The sequence below is a fragment of the Asterias rubens genome, chromosome 4, assembly GCF_902459465.1.
Source record: "Asterias rubens chromosome 4, eAstRub1.3, whole genome shotgun sequence".
Lineage (NCBI taxonomy): Eukaryota > Metazoa > Echinodermata > Asteroidea > Forcipulatida > Asteriidae > Asterias > Asterias rubens.
This window is the reverse complement of record NC_047065.1, coordinates 7,723,895-7,743,538: the sequence shown is the minus strand read 5'-3', so window position 1 is coordinate 7,743,538 and position 19,644 is coordinate 7,723,895. Positions and strand designations below refer to the sequence as shown.

General features: G+C 39.4%; 2 protein-coding genes across 2 annotated transcripts; one reads left to right on the top strand and one right to left on the bottom strand.

Moving 5' to 3' along the window:
• Positions 1-1,152: 1,152 nt before the first annotated feature.
• LOC117289323 (ER membrane protein complex subunit 4-like) lies at positions 1,153-6,961 on the bottom strand. The gene is made up of 5 exons (XM_033770398.1): positions 6,869-6,961; positions 5,438-5,555; positions 4,174-4,327; positions 3,595-3,755; positions 1,153-1,793 (listed from the first exon to the last, which is right to left on the bottom strand). The coding sequence occupies exons 1-5, from the start codon at positions 6,934-6,936 to the stop codon at positions 1,758-1,760; spliced, it is 537 nt and encodes a 178-aa protein (XP_033626289.1). The 5' UTR covers positions 6,937-6,961; the 3' UTR covers positions 1,153-1,757.
• A 273-nt stretch (positions 6,962-7,234) lies between these two features.
• Positions 7,235-19,224, top strand: LOC117289106 (neuroguidin-like). The gene is made up of 12 exons (XM_033770075.1): positions 7,235-7,251; positions 9,061-9,114; positions 9,597-9,709; positions 10,407-10,641; positions 11,195-11,288; positions 13,276-13,368; positions 14,405-14,436; positions 15,028-15,083; positions 16,654-16,702; positions 17,298-17,404; positions 18,098-18,116; positions 19,146-19,224. Exons 1-12 carry the CDS (start codon positions 7,240-7,242, stop codon positions 19,197-19,199), a joined length of 918 nt encoding a protein of 305 aa, XP_033625966.1. The 5' UTR covers positions 7,235-7,239; the 3' UTR covers positions 19,200-19,224.
• The last annotated feature ends 420 nt before the right edge of the window (positions 19,225-19,644 follow it).

Genomic DNA, 19,644 nt, shown 5'->3' with positions numbered 1-19,644 from the left:
TCAGTAGTGTCAGTAGTGTTTGCAACGGAGGACTTACCGCATGATTGAAGAAATGATCTCTGATACAAGCTGTGTGTCTAGAATTCTTATGTGTGAAAAGCGAACTTTCAAAGATCCTTTTACTCTGTGGACACTCAAATTCAACCATTCTGTAAGTTGCTTACTGGAATTTAGTTAACAACAATACCAAATCTATATTCAAAGTTCCCACATGCACACTACCCAGTTGTAAACAAAATGTAGTATGGTCCCTTTTATTGTGTGTTTTGGAGGAACACGATACACAGTCTGGGAGCCATACAAATAATTCCATGCGGTGTTTTTGAAGCACGCCCTCTACATACCAATTTTGATCATCCACAGATTACTATTTTGAAATTTTGTTGGGTCATTGAAGTAGAAATAGTTAGATGATCTTCCCATGATAGAACTCGATTGATTTTCTGTAAAACTTTGGTTTGACTATGTGTGAAGTTATTAGAGAAATAAATATGTCTCCGGTTTTCTACTGATTTAAACATATCATGATGTCCAAACAATTTTAACAGTACAATTTACTTTTACACTAAAAGTTTATTTTTGCACAGTAAATTTATTGCAGGAAGAGGCCAGGGTCCAGTTTCAAGCCTCTGCTTATCGTCAAATTCTGCGCTTACGATTACAACACCCCACCTACGCGTCAGCGTATAATACCTAGTAACATTGAGTGCGCACGCGCTGAAGACAAATAACCCGTGAAATATGCGCCAGTTCTGTGCTTACACGGTAAGCAGAGCCATTTAATTAGGCCCTGTTCCTACAAGGGTCCACTTGACGCTTATTACAACACACGTTTTTAAGCAATTTATAAGGACACTTCAGATCCTTTAGTTGTTTGTAGTATTTTTAATGGTTTCTTTTAATTTACGTGTAGGTAACAGCTGGTCTGGCCTAATGTTATAATTATTTGTTTTGGGATTTAATTGGGGAATATTGGCCTATAAGTTTTTGTTTCCTTGTAATGCTTTTCATTTTGAAGTTAAGCGCTTTGAGGAATGCCAATTCATATTGACCTATATAAATACTGTTTGATTATTATTGTTCAGCCAATGATTTGTAACATTGGCTAATCACACAAATTACCTAGTTATCAATGATACATACATGTACAAATAAGCTTTCAACCCATATCCTTGATTTATTCAGAATTATTACATCCATTCACAAAACAACAACATCAAATACAAAATACAATTTACAAGAGGATGCAAACACAAGAACATTCGTATGTTTTAAACAAGCCCTACATACCTGAAACAGCAAGGGCATTACTAATCGACTGATTCTTGTTCAGTGTACACAGGAAACTATTTGACAATTTAAAAAATACAATTGAAACAAAACACTTTTCAAAATTGATGGTCCTAAACTTTCACCCGAAACAAAATGTTTGCTAATAAAGATGCCCAAAGACATTTGGCCGACTCGTTGCATCAACCTTGAAGCTACAAAACTATTTTGTGAAAAAGGGAAACAAAAATGGGATGAAACCATTCTCCACCCCCCCCCAAAAAAAAAAATAATAATAATAATAATAATAATAACAACCCAATTAAGTTATATTTATATTTCTAAGTAACTTTAGGAAAAGCCATTATAAACATATCAGTATAAATCTACCTTTAATCAATTAGACAAGTTATGCCCACACAACTCTGCTTAAATAACTATATCCGAAAAAAGCTTTAGAGTACATTTGATGAAACTCTTGCCAGTTTTCAGAGAATGACCCCACCTCCAGAATACTCCATTCTCTGTAAAAAAAAAAAAAAAAGGGAGAAAAAAAAGAGAAAAAAAACCAAAAATTATAATTTAGTTGAGAAACTAAAACCTGCTTTGACACAGCTTAGCACAGGATACCTTAATTAAAATAATCAAGAATCAAGACAAGATTTGTTGTCAAACCTTTACATGTGGTTGATCAATTTTGCTCACTGGGCATTTGTGAGCTTACAAATGTTATACAAAGCATGTAAAAGTATACAAAGCACTTGATACCTACAACCTCCATTCTAATATTGATTTAAAGGCAAAGTATACCTTTGGTAATTCTGTTACAAATGTTGATATACACGCCTATAACACTTTAAAAAAAAAACTTAATTTCAGAAGGTGAAAGCATTTTTTAATAATGATAATAATAACTATTCTTTTATAGCGCATTTCACAATAACCGTATCAATAGTGCCCTGGTCATAGGTTTTTTTTTTTTTTTCTTTGTTACTCAGCTCCCTTGGGAGTGTACAACCTGGGCAACAGTTTATATCGCTCCAAAGGATTTTCATTCACAATATCAACCTCAACCCTCGCAAGTACCCAATTATACCACTTGGTGAAGAGAAGTAATGAAAGTAAAGCATCTTGCTCAAGGACACAAGTGTCACGACCGGGATTCGAACCCACACTCTGGTGACTTAGCACCAGATATTGAACTTGATGCTTTTCGGCCACTCGGCCATCACACTCTACAGAGCTAGTGGAAAATCTGGAGTGGTTATGTCCAGTCCTTGCAGGAAGAATAATCCATAATTGGAAGGAAGACACAATCTGAGAAACGTTTCATGCAGAAACATTTCTCAGATTTGAATAATTTTGAATCCCTCTCTCTTAAATGAAATTCCTTTGAAGTAAGTTTTTATGGTCATTAATTTTTTTTTAAGTAATTACCAAAGGTACATCCTCCCTCCCTTTAAATACTTTACCACGGATCGAGAGCAAGGGTGAACGTCTGATTTGTATCAAGTATAGTTAAACCTTAGCCTTCAATCCTCAGTAATACTTCTGGCCTTTTTCACACTGCATCTGTTTCCCCCATGGAGAACAGCCCTGGGGAGGTCCCAGGAGTTTTTCTACCCAACAGTTACCCCGGCGCACTTTCACACTGTCCCTACCTAGGTACCTATTCCAAGGAGTTCCAGTTGTGCGTTTCAAGAATACCCCATGGTTTGTACTCCAGAGTAGGGGTGGCTTTTCACCGGGTATTCCCACCTACCAGGGTAGATTAAAGAGCCAATAAAGGATGATCTCAATATGTCAACTATTACCTTTTTATGGCCAAATAGACATCGCAGATACCAGTTAATAACCATTTTACTCTCAAAATTTGCATTTAATAATAAACATCTCGAGTCAAAAATGCACCCGACCGCTCGGCTTTTTCAGGCGAGAGTCAAAAACGGCTTATCTATTATAATGACCCTGGATGCCAGTGACGAATTTCCCCTATTGGTTTTGCACACAGTTCTCGAGCTATGGCATTTCCACATCAAATAGCCGCCACTGACGCCACGATTCCTTTGTCGCGCAGGTTTGTTTGACCCCACGTTTTTCAGAAAATGTGCTTGGAGCATTCTGTAAGAACACATTTTTACCATGTTTTAACGTGAGGTAAGAGACTCGTTATATTTTGTATGTTTCCTGGATGGACTGCAGCTGTTAGAAAACTGTAATATCTATATATTTAAGATCATCCTTTATTGGCTGTTTAAGAGTAAAGCGATCCAAGTGTAAAAGGATGTTTGTTGTTCCCCCGGGGTTAGGGTTAAATGGTCTCACCTGTTGTGGTTCCAGGAATGACAGCCAATCAGATGAGTGCGTTGGTAATAAACCCATCGATGAACATTTGTATAACGCTAAAGCAATGCCCAGCAGATTGGAGACAAAGTAGACTATTTTCTGAACAAGGGCCTGTGGACTGGCTTCTAACATCTTGGCGGCTGTAAGGAAGAAAGGGTAGAATTTAAAATGGCATCATGCCTTTGAGAGACAGTAACTCAGGTGCCTCAATGGAAAACATCTAGAAAATAGAATCTTTACTGCAAGTGCTAGGCTCAGCTGCTGAGCACATTACAATAGTAACAATGAAAGGATTACATCAATGACAGACTTCTCAAGGTAAAGTTGCCTTTTTTTTAATTCCACTGCAACTTATCATAAAAAATAGCCTGGTTTAATTTGTGAATCATTATTTTGTTAGTAAAACCTGCTGCAAAGCAGATTTGAAAGTAGCTGTAGTAATCATAGCTTTTGTTCACTTCCCTTTTGTCTACGACCATCCAGAAGGATCAAGGGTTACGATTATTTCAATTACCTTGAGAGACACTTCAAAGTTGAAGATGCACACATTGTACTTACTTGTTTTAATAGCTAGGAGAGCTTGTATAGGTCGCCAGACCATCATTCCAACCATCATTATAGGGAATATGGAGATTGAGTTACCAGACATGTACATGATGAACAGGTTCATTGGCAGTTGCTTCAGGGGACCGAGAGCAACATCCCAATATTTCTGGAGGTGAAAAAAAAACATGATCATGAAAGTTTAGAGAACGACTTTTCTTTGTAGGTCTCTTACTTTGTTTTCAGGCAATGGAAAATATCTCATCTGCTGTATACTGAGTGAAGATGACATTTGCTGCCTGCCGTCGATTTCACCAAACTCTTCCTAACTTAGGATTAATCTTAGGACTTAGGACAAGTCCCAGCCTTGCACTGTAACATATAAACTTCAAGATTAATCCTAAGTTAGGACTAGTTACTCATCTTAACTCGAGTTAGGATTTCGACTACTCATGTGGCAGAGTTTTTCACCATTGGTGTTATGTAGAATGTCTACTCTACACAGCAGGTACATGTATAGTCTCGGGATCTTGTCAAAACTAGTCCCGGACAACCAGTACAAGTACGCTGCAAGACAAGGTTTTTTACGCATCATTAATTTACCTTGCTGGAAATTGAGTGTCTGAAAATACATGGGAGTAGCTCAAAGTGCATGGGGCTACATTTATTTACAAACCTCACAGACTTAGATTGCTACTGGAAAACAAGCAAAGGGCTCCTACATGTCTCACACAAAAAACAAAAAACACACAATACATTGACCTCTAAACTTTCCAGATTGGCTCCAAAAACCACACTTTCAGGGGGTTTTATACTACATTTAATCAGCCAGTCAAACCACAAAGCACTCAGCAGGGTGCATTGGCATAGAGCTTGTCTCTGGGGACTGGAGAACTGTTTGCCTTTCAGCGAGTAAAACCATGTCCATCACAGAAATACAGTCCGATGGAAATTCAACATTTTACATCGACTACCTGTCCCAGATTAATTTTGACAATAGATACTTTAGACTCAAGTGACAATCACATACTGTGAAGAGTTTTCTCCAATACTTTAATCCCTTTGTGGAAATTTTCTCCAGTGCCTTTTCTATCACAAAACCTCTATGATGCAGAGATGCGAAAAAAATTATAATCTATGATAAAGTATGGAAGTTGATACACAATGGAAACAGAAAAATGTAAGTAAATACAGGTAACGCTACGCAGCAATGAAAGCAAAGTATGTCTTTGGAGAGCAGAATATTTGAGGGTCATATCTTTTGATTTTCCAATTATACCTTGACGGCTAAGCTGGATTCTGTGTCATGTGTTGTCACATCAGCAAGAGCTCTTTCTGAGTAGCCAATAGGAGCTGGTAGGTCAGGCACAGATTGATACTGTCTGTCAGCTTTGATTCTGCAAGAAAAAAGTAACAGAAATTTAGCTTCAAAAATCGTCAAAGGATGAAGGGAGGATGGAGGGTTACGATTATCGCAGAGTGTTTCAGGTAGATGGGTTGACACACTTCGCTTTCCACCTCAAGGACCTTGGTTCAAATAACGCCAGGGCACTTCATGGATTGGGTTTTCAGTCCCTACACCAGCCTACATACATGTAGTCCCACATCTAAAACTTAAACTCCATTAGGCCTACTCGGTGTCTTCTCTCCATTGGGTTCTTTGCTAGTGCAGTTATTATTAAGTTCGCTTTTCTGTGAGTCCTTGTCATCACTACCAGAATAGATAAAGGAAAAGTTTCCGTATAGCGCCACCACTTTTTCATTCGAATAATATAGGAACTTATTTACCTGATTGATATATCCCTTTTTGTAAAAATGAGTGAAAAAGTGGTGGCGCCATACGGAAAGTTATCCTAGATAAAATTAAATGGGTAATAATCATCCATGATTGTGACTTCAGTCTTACACCGATGAATTAATTAAAGCTCGATGATGGTTACTGGTGGTAGTGGTATGGGGAAGGTTAAAAAAAAAAATCCACATCCGGCCACCACTTTTTAATAAGGGATTTGTTTGATTATTTTACTATCTTTTTAAAATATTCCTTTTGAGGAATTGGTAGCTGGTTGTGCTTACTTTTGACCTTTAAAGGCAGTGGACACTATTGTATTGGTAATTGCTAAAAATGATTATTAGCAAAACCTTATTTGGTAACATTAACAAGTAATTGGGAGAGTTTGATAGTATAAAACATTGCTAGAAACCGCTCCCTCTGGAGTGACGTAGTTTTCAAGAAAGAAGTAATTTTCCACAAATTTGATTTCGAGACCTCAGATTTAGAATTTGAGGTCTCGAAATCAAGCATTGAAAGCACACAACTTCATGTAACATGTGAAACAGAGGGTGTTTTTTTCTTTCTTTATTAATAATAAAGAAAGAAAAACCAATTGCCACGGAGTGACGGACGGGACAGAAAAGTGAAAAAGAGGCCAACCTGATATTAATTAGGTTTAAGGACATGTTTCAGGGGAAAAGTGCCCTCAATTTACCAAGAAATTATCTTATCTAAATTAAAGGGTCGAGTGTTTAAAGGGCCGAGCGGGGCTCTACTGTGTGACAAGTTAGTGTAAAATTACTTGGGTCGAGTTGTCGCAGATAAAATAACTTAAATTTTGAAGTGAATGCAATGACCGATCAGCTTTTTAGAAAATCAAATACAATTTATATAGTTATAACCGTAAACTAAACTATAATAGAGTGACCATATTACCTTGAGGTGAAATCTATAGACCATTTGTGCCTCCGGTTTCGAGAAACAGATCCCTGAACGGTCGCCATTTTAACTATGTGGTACGAATTGGACTATACCATTTTTGGACAGGGACTCAGCAGCTGATGATGGAACAAAAAAGGCTTGTTATTGTTCAATTCTGATTTCACCCAATCAATCTACTATACGTACTTATCATTACGATTACTTTTGTTGTTATTATTATCCAACGCATTTACTGCATTTACGTTTTTAAATAGTATTACCGTTCATATAGTTTATAAATGTTGTTTATTTTTAAAGGTATATTAAAGAAAATTATTAATCCCCCTTTAGCTATAATGAAAGGGTCACTAATATCTGAAGGCAAGATGGCAGCACACGTGAGTAAAAATTCAGCAAACGTTATTTTATGTTTTTGATGCAATTTTCTTTTCCCGAAATGTAAACTATAATACTAATAGCGATTCGTGGGCTCTTGAAGACAAAGGTGATGCTTGAAAAATAAGCATTCTCTTTTAATCATCATGCATTTATAATTGGGAAAGTTATTTGGTTTGGTTTTTCATTTCTGCAACAAATGCACGCGCTGCATCCATGCCGCGCCACTGGCCATGCTGCTGCGGCATGAGGTGCTAGCTGCGCTGGTTCTGTACACAGCACGGATTGGGTATTTTTTCCCTTTTGTTAAAAAATGTTTAAAAAATACAATTGTAGACACTAAGACAATTGAAAACTTGAGGTTTCATATAGTTTTTTCAAAAACTTTGTGAAGAATCTGTATGATGCGCGTTGATTATGTGTACGCGTGCACGCTTAGAACGATAGACGCTGTTTCTACGTTTACGTTTACGTTTACGTTGATACTCGGCAGAATCCTTAAGTGAGGACGTAAGGCCAAGGGTGCTTGATTGTTGATGCAGTGCAGAAACAAAACTGAATAAACTGAAGGTGATGAAGACGAGACAACTGGAAGTGGGACTCAACTGGTGCTAGACAAAGTGCGAGTAAAAACTGGGCTGCTGCTTATAAGCTTGTTACAACTCCTCCCCTGAAGGACTCTAAGGTTGGGGCGGCCAACACCACAACTGGGAGCGAGTTCCAGAGTTTGACTGTTCTTGGAAAGTAGGAACTACCATAGCTGAGTGCGGCTAGTGATGGTCAGGAGTTTGCAAGGGTGGTATGATCTGTTGTTGGAAGGAATCATTGGAGACAGGTAATGGGAGGCATTGATGGCGACGATGTTGTGCTGTATCTTGTAGAGCATTGACAGACTGGCGGCCTGTCTTCTCCATTCAAGTGACTTCCACGCCAGCTCTTGTTGTTGTAGCATGGAGGAAACACTGTCTCTACGTTGGTACCTCTGGAGGACAAATCTGGCAGCACGTCTTTGAACACTCTCCACTCTGGTGATGTCTTTTTTGCTGTGGGGGTCCCAAACTGTGCTGCAGTATTCTAGGTGTGGTCTGACGAGGCCTATGTATGCTTTCTCACGGATTTTTCTTGAACAATATGTTAGGTTGTGGCGTAGGAGGCCCAGCATTCTGTTTGCTTTGTTGGAAACTTTTTCTATGTGGTTCTGCCAGGACATGTTGGATGAGAATGTGAGGCCTAGGTAGGGGTACTCCTCAACAGAAGTGAGTTGGTCACCTCCCAGATGTTATTGGGTGCTGGTTATTTTGCGGCGGCGGGTAAGCCTCATCAGATGGCACTTATCGGTGTTGAATTTCATCTGCCAGTCCAGTGACCATTGATGGAGGCGGTCAATGTCGTGCTGTAGGTTGACCGATACATGAGGCAGTCGTCAGCAAACAGGCGCAGCTTGGAGGTGATGCCAGTTGGGATGTCGTTGATGAATGTAAGGAAGAGAAGGGGGCCAAGCACAGTTCCTTGAGGCACTCCAACATGTCTAATAGCTATGAATTGCGTTCCTCGTGATAATCTTGCGCACCCGACATGCGGAAGCCTGCCGGTTATAAACAGCCAGCTCCAGCTGGTCATTATCGATCGTTTAAACACCCCCACATGACGCGCTCTACACCCATAGGAGTAGAGAAACTGTATGGGGTGTTTATGAATGTAGTTTATAATAGTATTGTCATTAGTTTAAATGTGTTTCTGTATAACCAATCCATCAACCGATCATTTAAGTTAAAATCACAACTAATGGTTGTATTTTTTACTCTCTGAAGGTGGAGCAAGATGTTGTCAAATTAATCGCCTCTCTAAAAGGACTCTCAGATCAAGTAAGTAAACACTAGGTCAGATTGTCTCATTACCATTGATGCATTTATATACTGGACCCTCGATGCCAAAACTTGGCTCTTCCTGCTAAACTCAAAACTGAGTTCATTTACTCATCAAATAGATCATGAGAATTAGAGTTTTCTGATAACACTAAGGGCCAACATGTGTTAAAAGTTATTTCCCAACATATCACATCACCAGGCCTACGCTTTTTCTGTGGCGCCCTTTGCAAAGTTCCAAGACTGATTTACATTTCCTCATAGAATTACAAAATGAAAATTGCTGTGCCCCTTTGTGTGACCCTCTCAAATCCCGTTTTATTTGTGCCAGTGGCTCTCTCAAAGAAAAATTACTTGGCAATATCAAGAAAATAATCCTGTCAGGGGCAAGTGAAAATTGTCTGTACCTACTTTTAAAATTACATTTGGGTGTAAGTATACTGTGTATTGAATATCAAATTTATTTGTTCACCTCGTATCAGGTGTCAGGTGTAACAGCCAGTGTGCAGACTCTACTGAAGAAAGTAGAAGATGGAGAAGTATCTACATCCAAAGGAATCAGCTTCCTGGAAGTCAAATACCATCTACTTCTAAGGTCAGAAATAAGTAGATTATTCTTGGTTGACTTGAATGTAATACTGACAACTAGAAGGAATATGTAAATCATTAGTTATCATTTCTTCAATTTTATCTTCAGGGGGGACTGGTACAGCAACATAGCCCAAAATTAGAAGATGAGAGAAACACTTTTTAAAAGGTGCTATTCATCACCCTCTCACGGTCATTTCCATTCTGGCTTATGATGTTTTTGTGACGTCATGGGAGTGACAAGTTGTTTAACATTGCTCAATATTAAAGGTTCAGGGGACGGATATATGTTTGATCACCTCTCTATAATCCCATTGCTAACAAATACTATCCTTGTGCAGAGAGAAATAAACAATTTACCAGAGCCTGTGTCTTGAAATTGACATAATTGTTCATGCTGATGACATCCTAAGGAAACAGTGTTGCAGACATTGGAGGGGTGCCCAGTGGGTCTTCTGATGGCCGTTTGTATGGCAAAGTTCACTACACGCCTGATACTTCAGGGCGAAGGCAATTGCTTCCATGCACACTGGTCATTGCCTTAGTGCCCTTGGAATGTTCCAGTGGAAACTTACAATTTCCCCATAGGATGCCCTTCACCAAGGAGAAACTGCCTTGGTGCCCTTGCCCTTAAAAAAAAAAAGAAGCATACAGGCCTGTAACGAGATTGTTTATCATTGTTTTTGATTGTTGACTCTTTGTAGCTACTTAATGAATGTGACGTGCGTCATGATGCGGAAGACTGAGGGTCGTAAGCTAAGCGGCAACCCATCCATTGAGCACCTGGTTGAGATCAGAACAGTTCTAGAGCGCATGAGACCGATTGATCAGAAGCTACATTACCAGGTTGATAAGCTCGTTAAGACGGCAGCTACAGGAACAATCGCTGAAAATGATCCACTTAGATATAAACCAAATCCCGGCAATCTGCTTAGCAAGGTTAGTATACAATATTTAACCTGAGTGCTGGTCATCTTGCCCCTTTGCAAGCGCGCCCCCAACCAAGTCGTTTCCTGCAAAGTCGCCCCCTCAACAGCTCACCCTAGTTGTTTCAAAGTGCCCCCCCCCACTCCCCACAATGTCGCCCCAAACAATGACGCCACCTAGCAAAGCTGCCTGCCTCCTGGCAATGTCGCTCCCTTGCAAAGTCGCCCCTAGATGTATGTTTGAGCTTGGATAAAAAAACATAATATAACTGTGGCCGACTTTGCTAGGGGCCAATATTGGTTTGGGGCTCCATTACTGGGGGGGGGGGGGGGGGGGGTGAGAATTACATGATTTATTTCAATTTACTTGGTAGACAATAAAACAAGAACAACCTGATCCTTAAAACTGATGACACACCTAACCACATATTAAACAAAAATCCATCATTGAATTTAGACAGCCCTCTTCTTTGATAGGTCAGGTTTTTTTTCCCCAGTTATTTTCTTCAATCAGCCATTTACTATCATATCAAAAGTATGTGTTTAATTTGCCTTGTTGCTTACAGCTCGATGAGGAAGATGCAGAAGACAGTTCAGACGATGATGAAGTCGCAAAACCAAAGAAGTATGTGCCTCCAAAAGTGGTTGCCATGCATTACGGTAAGTCAGTGCTCTGAAGCATTTAAGGCTAGATGCGGTATTGATGATAGTTGTGGGTGATAACAAAGAAATTCAAATTGTTTCATGGGCATTGTGACATTCATAGACCCTATTGCAAATACTCAGTATGCGCACAATAGACGTGGAATAAGGTGCATGCTGGTCTAGCTAGCTATCAAATTTGATCACTAGCTAAACCAGCATGCACCTCACTCGACAGTTTGCACTTGCGCTTGGTATTTGCGAAAAGGTCTATGTAATTGCAGTCCCTCAGAACATCATCAAACTGCCCACAGTGGAGCATTTCAAGGATAACTTTCCGCATCCTGCCGACAGCTCCATTCATTTTTACAAAAATGATATCTCATTGAAGTAAATAAGGTACTATTTTATTTCATATCGAATGAGAAATAAAAGTGGTGGCGCCATACGGAAACTTTTCTCAATTCAATGCCAAGTCGTATAAGCTTTTTACTTGTACAACATACAGCCCATTGCACGAGGGTCCACAATTTAATGCTCCACTGCACAATCCTTATTGAAGTTGCTGAACAGACTGTCAATGAAAACGGAAAAAGAAATGCAATTCTAAATTTAACGCCTTTCCCTGCAAGTAAAAAAAAACGTTCTCGCCAAGTTCTGCTGATATAAAGGAATGCGACCTAATGCATGCACTGTTTAAGTCTAATTCTCTGTTGAAGTAATATACTTTTTGGGGTTGAACAAAGAATTGACTAGAGTGGGATTCGAACCAACGACCTCCGGATTAACGTGCCGGCGCTCTACCAACTGAGCTATCCCCTTAAGGTGATCCCCTAGCTGCCGCTTCCCAGGTTGTATCGTAATTTGGGTGTGATCCCTGGCTACACGGCAGTAAACGGTTGTATGGCTTCTGACTGGCACCCCGAACAAAGATATTGACAAAATAGGGACACCGCCAATATAGGGCTAGATAGCTCAGTTGGTAGAGCGCCGGCACGTTAATCCGGAGGTCGTTGGTTCGAATCCCACTCTAGTCAATTCTTTGTTCAACCCCAAAAATCATTTACAAATTTACCCAGTCAGTTTCCCTTGTGGTTTATATTGAAGTAATATACTTTAGAGTATGGGTTGACTAAATACATTTATGTAGTAGTAGGTTTTCATTTTTGTTGAAGGATAATGGGTTTGCAACTGGTAATAAGTAGTGCTGGGCGAATAGTGAAATTTTGATATTCGGATACCGCTGGCCAACTATCCGAAATTAACCGGTATTCATTAGTTTTTTTCGCCGCTAGAGGGCACTATTAAAAAAAGAAAATTATAAATATTTATTTTTTTTTCGCTAGAGGGCGCTGTTCGTTTGTAATGAGATCTTATGGGCGGATCGATATTAGTTTTAGACAGTGTCACTCGGTTCATTCATAAAAATAACCGGATCTAATTTAAAGATGGCGATTTGCTTTTTCTTTTGATCGTGTTTGACTCTACGTGAAGGAAAACATTCGTAATCTTTGAACAAATTACGTCAGAAATGTCATTGTTTTAACTCTTCATGGAGGTGAGCATAGTTAAATACTTAATTTATGCTGTTTATGCTGTCTTAATAGAAGTTTCATAAGGATTCAGACAAAACATTCCTATCAGTTGTCGCCTGACGTCCGCGGATATTCGGATATTAAAGAATATCTGGTTACTTGGTTGGAATTACAGAACTATCCGGTCTATAAATAGGTATTCGCGCCCATTGTGGATATCCGGTTAAGAAAAAAAAGGCATTCGCGGTTACGGATAGGAAATCCTATCCGCCATTAACCGGATATTCGAATAATTCGCCCATGCCTAGTAATAAGGATTTCAGATTCTAGCTAAATGTTTTGGTTCCAACTTATGAGGCCTATCGGAAGTGGCTGACACTTCAATTTAAAAAGTGTTGTATAGCTGTACCAAAAGTTAACAAGTTTTTTAAATGTTACTATTTCTTCGTTATCTTTGTTCCTGGCTATAGATGGTGATGAGACGGTGAAGCAGAGGCAGGAGAAGCATCTTGAGAAAGCTAAGAAGAGAGCCCTGAGCAGTGCTCTCATGCAAGAACTCAGACGTAAGAACTAAAAATTGTATCAATTATCGTAAACTTTCATTCAATATGTAGTGATCTTGGGTTTGTGGACAGCCCTGAACAGTGTAAAATAAAGAGGTATTCTAATAGTAATAATAATAATAATAATAATAATAAGACTTCTAATGCTGGGTATTCAAGGTGCAGTAAAACCAAAAACAAAACTAAAACAAAACTAAAACAAAACAAAGAAAAATAGACACAACAAAATTAGTTGTTGAAAATAAGATAAGTTGTGACATAAGTAGTTGTGACATAAGATAAGTTTTGAGAAGAGATTTGAATTTTGTGGTACAAAGACAAGATCTAAGATTAAGTGGTAGAGAGTTCCAGATGCGTGGCGCAGCTGAAGAAAAAGACCTGTCTCCCCATAAGTGTCGAGACTTGGGTTCAATGAGGAGGATCATGGAACTTGATCGAAGATACCTTGATGGAGTGTAGATTTGAAGCAGTTGTACTATGTTGTAGTCATTATTTATGCAGTGCAGAAGATTACCCTCCTGGATCCTTGCCTTTGCTTATTGTACCCGATGCTATGGTTTTCAACCACACCCCTATTTTCTTTATGTTACATCCCAAGAGGGCAGGCAGTTTGCTGGGTCTGGGTATACTGGTCACTTGTGGCAGCATTCTCAACGAGAACAGGGCCGCAAATTTCATGGCTCTGCTTACCGCCAAATTCTGCGCTTACAATTCCTCGCTTACATGCAAGCACCAAATTTCTGCACTAGCCTTGTAAGCGTAGAATACCTAGTAATGTGAACTCCGCACGCGCAGAAGCCAAAATTTGACGCTAACCCGTGAAATACCCTCGCAGTAAGCACAGAATTCCCTGCTTCCGTAAGCGCTGATTCTGTGCTTACGGTAAGCAGAGCCATAATATTGGGCTCAGTACAGTTGAACATCTGCTTTGTGCCCCTTCAGAGAGCTGCCAACTGTCCCTGATTCGGCAGAAAATTCCCTGAAAATGAACCGCTCTTATAATAAATTCACATTATTGAACTCGTTTGTATTACAGAGGAATACTTTGATGGCCCAGAGGAGGTTCGGGTGAGTCAAAATGTTGATTTGATTTACAGTTTCAAATCACTTGCATTATGTTATTTGGAGTCCGCAGTATTTTTTTTTCATTGTCATTTTGCTTGAATAAATTGATGGTTTATGCATGAATTTTCCTAATACTTAGCATTGAGGTGTACAAAAGTTATGCCAAAAGTCTTTAAAATGCCAAGAAGGTCGTCTTGTGTCATTGCCAAATGTGCTAATGCACTGAAATTAATTTCTGGTGTTGTTAAAGTTTGTGTTTACTTCCAGGGGTCGGTTTCACAAAGAGTTAGGACTCGTCTTATCTCGAGTTAGGACGAGTAACTCGTCTTACCTTAGGATTAATCTTGGTCATGGCATGTTAGTCCGTGAACAACACGCTAAACCATGATGGCTTCAGTCACAGTCAAGTGTGTCAGCCAATTTTGAAAATTTGGAACATGTTTGTTATTCATCTTTTAACTTCAAATCTGCAATTTTCCTTACAGCCAAATATTGTTCTCCCAATTCACCCTAAATCTTCACCTATCCTTACAGAGATTGTGTCTATTTATTTGTACATAGATGTACTTAATATTTCTTTGCTTTCATTTGCAGGAGGGCACTCATTTACACAGACTGAAAGATGATAATGAAGCCAGACATAAACGAGAGTATGTAAAAACTTGTTTATTTATTTGTTGATTTGTAAAAGATTAACTATTCTTTGAGTTGTAATTGCAAGTCTTATTTATTCTCATTCCAATGTAAGACTAGGTTGCAGCAGCCATACGCTGCAATTGTCCATTGTTTTTGTTGTTTTTTAATTTTTATGCAAGTCGCCTGACACACAAGGCCTAAAGGCCACTTCAAGGTGTGGGCGACAATTATTTATTGCAGAGGCCGTTGCCACCTACTCCTAGGGCTGAAACAGTACAGGGTTACCCTTTCACAGTCCATACGGATGTAGGCTTGGGTATCATCAATTCGAAGCCTGGCCGGTAGAGCAGAAAGCACTACCTCCCCAATTTTATGTAGCAAGTGTCACGACCGTGATCCGAACCCACACCCTGCTGATCAAACACCAGTGCTTGAAACCGGTGTTCTTAATCGCTCGGCAGTGGATGTACCTTGTATGTCTGCTGCCACCTATTGTTCCAAAAACTCTCATGCAAGAGCGTTTAATATAACTGCATTAATATAAAATGGTCCATATTGGAGACTTTGGTTCTAGATTTTGTTTACAATACTAAGCTTGGGCGGTTCCTTCGGTTACCCGGTTCTACCCGGTTCCAAATTGAAAACCGAACCGGCGGTTCCACTCTTCTGTGGAACCGGGTACCCGCTTTTGTCGGTTCCGATTTTAAAAGACCGAGTCCCAACTATAAAAGGCTCTGTGGAGCCGATCCTGCGACGAACCGGCTCTAGAAATTGAGGCTTGATGTTGAAAGCGGTGACCGCAGATACAGTGTGCAAAGGCTTCAAGCCGACATGAGTATCAACTATCACGTGTGGCTGCATACACAGTGCACAGCCCCCTCCAATGCATAGGCATCTATACATGTATATCTCATGCATATACATGTACATGTACAGAGTCCAAAGTCCAAATAGACAGCACGTTGTGATTGGCTGCCGATATATCCATATTTATAAAAGCTTGCCCCATCCATGCACAAAACACACAGTACTGTATGCATGTACAGGCATGTACACTTGTATGTACAGAGACGACACACTGCATGCACTACGGACGTGCTGCACTACGGATGTACTGCACTACGGACGTACTGCACTACGGACGTACTGCACTACGGACGTACTGCTACACAACGGACATACTGACTGCCGGCTAAATCAAAGACTTGGTTAAATGCAGGGAGAATAGGTGCTCGGTGGCACGATGTCTGATTGACTTGGGGTTGGTATTCTGGTATTTTCGTTAAAAATAGATCGGCTCCAATTGTGTGTGTGTGAGCTCGGGACCGATGTCTGATTAACTTGGTTATTTTCAGTTAAAATAGATCGGCTCAATTATGTGTGTGTGAGCTCGGGACGGGCGGCTTATGTTTTATATTGAATTGGAACCGGGTATGTCTCAGAACCGAGCTTTTTTTCGGAACCGGAACCGAGCCCCAAATTTCTGGAACCGCCCAAGCTTATACAATACCCAGTGTATTTTGAACAAGCCTTAATGTTGCACTAACGGTTAATCTTTTATGACTGTCATTTATTATTTCACAGATATGAAGAGGAGAACTTTGTTCGTCTTCAAGTAACCAAGAAGGAAAAGGTACAAAGTTTAGCTGTTTTTACTTCCTGTTGCTTGGAAACAAGCTTAAAGGAACGTTACAGAATTGGTTTGAAACAAAGGTTGTGAAGATCACAGATTTACATAAAACTTACTCAGTCTAATGATGATGATAGCAGAAAACATCCCTTGAAATGATGTTGCTGACATTTCATATTTGATAAGAAATAAATAATCTAGTTTCGCGTTTGGATTTTATTGCTCAGTGAGCGTTTTATTCATTTTTGTTTTGGCATTGATGCATTGATCTCGAACTTCTGCAGGTTTGTCAGTTTATGTATATGGTGGATTACATAAAGTGCTTACACTGCCAGCAACGTTTTTGCTAGCAAAACCAATTCTATAATGATTCTCTAAAGTAAACAGTACAATGTTATCTCAAAGCTATTGGGCAAAGGGGCAAACCAAGACTGGATAAATGATCAATTACAAAATTAAATCTACAAAGTACTCAACTACATATTAAAGTAGAAACAAGTTATACACATGGGTTAATAGTAGAATTACCTATTCCAAGTTTGCCAAGTTTTGTTGTTTTATTTGTGACGTACATTGTATTTTGTGTTTGACTTTACAGCAAGCCCAGCGGAGACTAACTACGACCTCTAGTCTGAAGTCTCTGACCCGATTTGATGACATCAGCATTTTGGATCAGTCACATGAGGACATGCCCACCAAGAAGAAGTGAGTTTGTAAAACGACCCAATGTGAAGTGGTTTTCTTGTGGGAGGTGCAGATATAAGGGGTGGGGGCAAATTACTTTGCATCGTATATTGAACATTTAGAATTTAAGGACAACAAATCTACAATGAGTTGTGGCTGGCAGATAATGGGAAACTTTGGAACGCTAGGTGGCAGCAGACTTACCAGGCAAATTTCCATTGTTTAAGTAGTTCTGAGCACGCGTAAATTACAGAGAACAATGAAATTTACCTGGTAAGTCTGCTGCCACCAAGCATCCCAAAAGTCTCCTATTAGAGAGTGGATCTTTGTTTGCCCATACTAATAATATCAAAGTCTTATATAGCGCATGTATCTACCAACAAGGTACTCAAGGCGCTGAATATATATCAACTTTCAGAAAGATAGGTTATTGAAAGTTAGGAATTCTGAGACCCAATTATGTAGCACCCTATAAGAGTTTACAAGGTGCTACGGCGCATTCAGCAGCCACAGCCAGGAACACCTGGGCAAATCCCTTCATAAAGGATAACCCCCAACCCACCACCACGTTACAGTATGTGTTCTTCACAGATGAATTTGCCCAATGAAATTTAAACCCATCCTTGCATGGTTTATAACAAATATCACTGAGAGCCACAGTGGGTTATTTGAATCTTTTATAACGCCCTGTTTTTCTTTGCATTTTCTTTTCAGGCGGAAGTTACCAAGCAAGGTAAATCCAGTTATAATTATTTGTAAATCAGGGAATAAAAGGGCAGCGACGAGTTCTAACACGGCCGTTTAAAGCCAGTGGACACTATTGGTAATTGTCAAAGACTAGTCTTCACAGTTGGTGTATCTCAACATATGCATAAAATAACAAACCTGTGAAAATCTGAGCTCAATCGGTCGTCGAAGTTGCGAGATATTAATGAAAGAAAAAAACACTCTTGTCACACGAAGTTGTGTGCTTTCTGATGCTTGATTTCGAGACCTCAAATTCTAAACTTTAGGTCTCGAAATCAAATTCGTGGAAAATTACTTCTTTCTCGAAAACTATGTCACTTCAGAGGGAGCTGTTTCTCACAATGTTTTATACTATCAACCTCTCTCCGTTACTCGTAACCAAGACAGGTTTTATGATGATAATTATTTTGAGTAATTACCAATAGTGTCCACTACCTTTAAAGCGGGCAGGCTTCAAACTTATACAAATTTTGCCTATGTTGACCTTTTGCAAAGGCAATTAACAACCTGATAGCACTGAGACAACAATTCAGTGTTTGTTGTTTCTGTATCCAGTAAACACAGTATTTGCAAATGTAAACAAAACTAGGCGTGATATTCTCCTGACTTTAAACTCGCTCTGATTTTCAGCCCTATGTAAAATCAGCACCAAAACTATTTTAAGAAGCCTGAAAAGTCAATGAAAGTCAATACCATATGCACATGTAGGTCGGCCCTTGTACTCAATCAAAAGTCCCCAACTTTTTCGTTCAGAGAGCAAAATATCAAGCCCACAAAACGTTACGATTCCTTAATTCACACTTCAGTTACTGATTCCTTAGTTCACACTTCAGCATCCTTGCCAATAACCTCCCCCCTTCCCCCCAACCACAACCCCTCGGCATTTGTCACTGTTTCAGGTCAGTGGTCTTGTGGGGTAGACAACTGTTTTAGAGTGTTATGTTTAACCCCGATGCAATAGTTCTGTCAATGAACACCAACAGTTATTTAAAGACATGATTGTGTTTTGTTTCAGCTTCGTAAGAAATTGCAGAAGAGTGCAGCAAAGAAGAGGAAACGGAATTACTGAAGACCCTAGAGGGACTGTGAAGATGGAAAATAAATAGGTACCCTGTTCATCTTTGATGCAGAAAATGTTCAGATGTAACATTGAGCTGTTACATTGAGGTTCACTCTTGACATTATAGTTATTGGAGATGTGGGGCATCATTGGAGGTTAACCACAAATTATGATTCTTAAAGGCACTGCACCAGTTGGTTATTACTCAAAGTGTGTATTAGCATAAAACCTTACTTGGTAACGAGCAACGGAGAGCTATTGGTAGTATAAAACATTGTGAGAAACGACTCCCTCTGAAGGAACAAAGTTTTTGAGAAAGAGGTCATTTCTCACTAAAACAATCCAGGACTTCTGGCCAGAAGCCTTTTATTCCTATCTGAAAGCACACTATTTTGTACAAGGATGTTTTTGCTATCATAATTTTCTTGCAACTTCAATAACCAATTTTCACAGG